The following is a 3,865-nucleotide window of genomic DNA, read 5'->3' on the forward strand; positions in this document are numbered from 1 at the left end:
TGGCTATGCGCCAGAATAATTCTCTCAAAAAGCTTGCCCAGGATCAAGGTAAGACTAACTGGCCTATAGTTTCCCGGGTCCTCCTTCTTCCCCTTTTTGAAGATGGGAAGCTTAGAAAAGCTGGACGTATGCAAGTCCATGGGGCTGGATGGGATGCAACTGAAGTTGCTGAGGGAGTTGGCTGAGATGACTGTAGAGCCACTGGCCATTATCTTTGAAAAATCATGGCAATCAGGGGAGGTCCGGGATGACTGGAAAAGGGCAAACATAGTGCCCATCTTTAAGAAATGGAAGAAGGATCCAGGGAGCTACAGACCAGTTGGCCTCACCTCAGTCCTTGCAAAAATCATGGAACAGATCTTCAAAGAATCCATTTCTAAGCAGCTGGAGGAAGTGGTGGTGATTAGGAACCATCAGCACAGTTTCACCAAGGGTAAGTCATGCCTGACCAACCCGATTGCCTTCTATATTGAGATAACTGGCTCTGTGTATACAGGGAAAGCAGTGGACGTGATTTAACCATGTCCCACAGCATTCCTGCAAGCAAGCTGAAGAAGTATGGACTGGATGAATGGACTGTAGGGTGGACAGAAAGCTGGCTGGATTGTTGGGCTCAACAGGTAGTAATCAGTGGCTCAATGTCTGGTTGGCAGCTGGTTTCAAGTGCCCCAGAGGTCAGTCTTGTGGCCAGTTTTGTTCAATATCTTCATTACCAATCTGGAAGATGGTATGTAGTGCACCCTCAGCAAATTCACAGATGATACCAAGCTGGGGGGTGTAGTAGATATGCTGGAGCAGGGGTGGGCAAAATGCGGCCCAAGGACTAGATAAGGCCTGCCAGGCCATTCTATCCAGCTCGTGGTGCCCCCCGAAATTAAGAAAATTAATATTTATCTGCCCCTGGCTCCCTGGCATGTGGCCCTTGATGGCTTGCCAAAACTCAGTAAGTGGCCCTCTGCCCGAAATAATTGCCCGCCCTGATATAGAAGAACTAGAGAAGGTCCAGAGAACAGCAACAAGGATGATTAGTGGTATGGAGGGGCTTCGATATGAGAAGAGACCCAAGAGGTTAGGCCTATTCAGTTTAGACAGGGGACATGCTGCGGGTTTACAAAATACTAAACAGTAAAGATAAAGTAAATAGGGACTTATTATTTACTGTCTCTCAAGAACTAGGGCAGGGGTAGGCAAAAGGTGGCCTGCAGGCTGGATGCGACCTGCCAGGCCATTCTATCTGGCCTGCAGGGCCCCTAAAAATTTTAGAAAATTAATATTTATTTGCCCCTGGCTGCCTGTCATGTGGCCCTTGAGGGCTTGCCAAAACTCAGTAAGTGGCCCTACACCTAAAATAATTCCCTGTCCCTGTGCTGGAGGGTAGGGCTAGGATTCAGAGTGACCTAGACAAGTTGGAGGACTGGGCCAAAAGAAATCTCATGAAGTTCAACAAAGACAAGTGCAAAGTCCTGCACTTAGGCTGGGACAATCCCACAGCCTGGGGACTGACTGGCTAAGCAGCAGCGCTGCAGAAAATACTTACAGTGGACAATAAGATGGATATGAGTTAGCAGTGGGCCCTTGTTGCCAAGAAGGCTAACGGCATCCTGGGCTGCATTAGTAAGAGTGTTGCCAGCAGATCAGGGGAAGTGATCATTCTGCTCTATTCTGTACTGATAGAGGCCACATCTGGAGTCCTGTGTTCAGTTTTGGGGCCCCCCACTACAGAAAGGATGTGGACAAGTTGGACAGTCCAGCAGAGGGCAACAAAAATGGTTTGTGGGCAGGGGGACGTGACTTGAGAAGAGAGGCTGACAGAACTGGGTTTATTTAGTCTGCAAAAGAGACTGAAGGGGATATGACAGCAACCTTTAACTACCTGAAGGGTGGTTCCAAAGAGCATGGGGGCAGACTGTTCTTAGTGGTGGCAGATGACAGGACAAGGAGCAATGTGCTCATGTTGCAGCAAGGGAGGTTTAGGTTGGATATTAGGAAAAACTCTCACTAGGATGGTAGTAAAGTGAGGTTACGGAGTCTCATCCTTGGAGGTTTTGAAGACATGGGTAGACAAAGTCTTGGCTGGGATGATCTAGTTGGGGCTGGTCCTGCTTTGAGCAGGGGGTTGGACTAGATGTGATTGGACTGAGGTCCCTTCCAACCCTCATTTTCTATGACATGGCCTGAAGGCCAGCATATAATGCTCTGCTCCAAGCCATGCTTGGGATTCTTCCCCTCCCTGCTCCCTTGCACATAGCTAAGTGGTGGCCACATGTATGACTGCTGCCCCCAAACTCCATTAAGCAGATCCCTGCCAAGACACACAGGATAAGCTGGAGCTTCTAGCTTCTGCCCCCACATTGAACAAGACTTGGCAGAGAACTAACGCGCCTTCAAAACACATCAAGCTTCTGATCATGATACCAGTAGGAGTGTCTCTGCTAACTGTCAAAGCTCTGAACAAGGACTTTCTGCTCCCCACAGCTTACTTGATGTCAGCCCCAGCAATAAAGGAGCCTGGTTTCGCAGAGATCAGGACGGCACTTTTAACTGCTTCATTGGCCCAGATTTCATTCATTATCTCTACAAACTCCGACTGCAGTTGTTTGGACAGCGTGTTTACCTAGAGACAGTAAATATGGAGTGAGAGAGACAGCAGAGATTAACCTTTAGTGAAGCACCTACCTTTTAGGTTCCACATGGTCAAAAAGTTTGCCAATGGAAACATCCCCCTACTGAAGGGAAGGGGCAGATAGAACAGCAAGTTTAGGCAAGATCCCCTCTTTACTCCACAGCTTCATTCAGCAGTACAGAGCTTTCCAGCACAGGTAAGATAAGCCTGAGCCTGGCCTATTTTTAATGCTTATTTGAACAGCTGAGTCCAAGCACAGCTCTGCTGTAGAGTTAGGAAGCTGTTTGTCTCCAAAGAATCCAGCACACCAGATTTGCAGTCCATCTAATTCAGCATCCAAAGAGGTTTCTTCCAAAACCCTATCACTAAGTGGGTGTATGAGGACATAAAGGTTTATGACCTTCCCTAAACTTTTCAGTTGTACTTGGCTTCACCAGCATGTTTTCCCTTGCCACCTTGATGTCCAGTCTTTTTGTCAAATTTGTCCTAACAGTTTTAAATGCGATTTCTCTCCATTCCACTGAAGTGCCCCTATCATTGCACGAAAAGGTGCACTAGGTGCTCCTGTTAACATGCACTCCAGTTCAACTTTTTCCAAACCTAAACAGCCTGTCTCATTAGTGCTCTAGCAACTCTGAACTTTTGTTGTCTTTGTACAACTCTCACCCTAGCCTCAATCTTCTCTGATACCTATTAGTCACAGCTGACCAAAGCAATACCTTTGAATTTGGTGTGTTGAAACGTACAACCGCAACATCTCCTTTGATATCGTAGTTCACGTGGGTTCTATCTGGAGACAGAAGAAGAACTGCATCAGGCGTGTTCTTCATGGATTTCAGCAGAAGGTATCACAAAGCATGTCTACATCTTTACACTTACCCCTAAGAGGAGAGGAGGTGGAAATATTCTGGCAGGCATAATCTAGGGAAGAGAGGGTGTAGGTGTTACAGGTGCTCTCAACAATACTTGTGCAGCTACTGGAAGAGGAAATATTTCAATGTCCTCCAAGCCCCAGCCAGTTCCTTCTCCAAAGACCCATTTTGACCTTTAGCAGCTGCACAGGATTCAGGTAGACCACACACTATCCAAGTGACCTCCTGTCCTGGTCACTTCCCAGCATCACAAATGTCACCACCAAGATAAACAAAGAGGCCTTGTGCCAGTGTTGAACATTTTATGTTGCAAGCAGCCTGCAGTGCATGCTGCTGATGTTAACACTAAGTCACAGAAAAACAAAGCTTG

At 47.2% G+C, this 3,865-nt stretch overlaps 1 protein-coding gene across 1 annotated transcript in view; it reads right to left on the reverse strand.

Annotated features, from left to right (window-relative positions):
- The window catches only part of HADHA (hydroxyacyl-CoA dehydrogenase/3-ketoacyl-CoA thiolase/enoyl-CoA hydratase (trifunctional protein), alpha subunit), a gene marked incomplete at its 5' end in the record, with an annotated part of 43,497 nt that extends 39,880 nt beyond the window's left edge, over positions 1-3,617 (reverse strand). Inside the window, 3 exons of the mRNA XM_019520683.1 lie at positions 2,481-2,614; positions 3,343-3,413; positions 3,503-3,617. Of these exons, the coding sequence (XP_019376228.1) occupies positions 2,481-2,614; positions 3,343-3,413; positions 3,503-3,617 (320 nt within the window). The remainder of the gene's footprint in view (positions 1-2,480; positions 2,615-3,342; positions 3,414-3,502) is intronic.
- Between the last annotated feature and the right edge of the window lie 248 nt (positions 3,618-3,865).

This window comes from Gavialis gangeticus, unplaced genomic scaffold (assembly GCF_001723915.1).
Source record: "Gavialis gangeticus isolate Ggan-Ray unplaced genomic scaffold, GavGan_comp1, whole genome shotgun sequence".
Lineage (NCBI taxonomy): Eukaryota > Metazoa > Chordata > Crocodylia > Gavialidae > Gavialis > Gavialis gangeticus.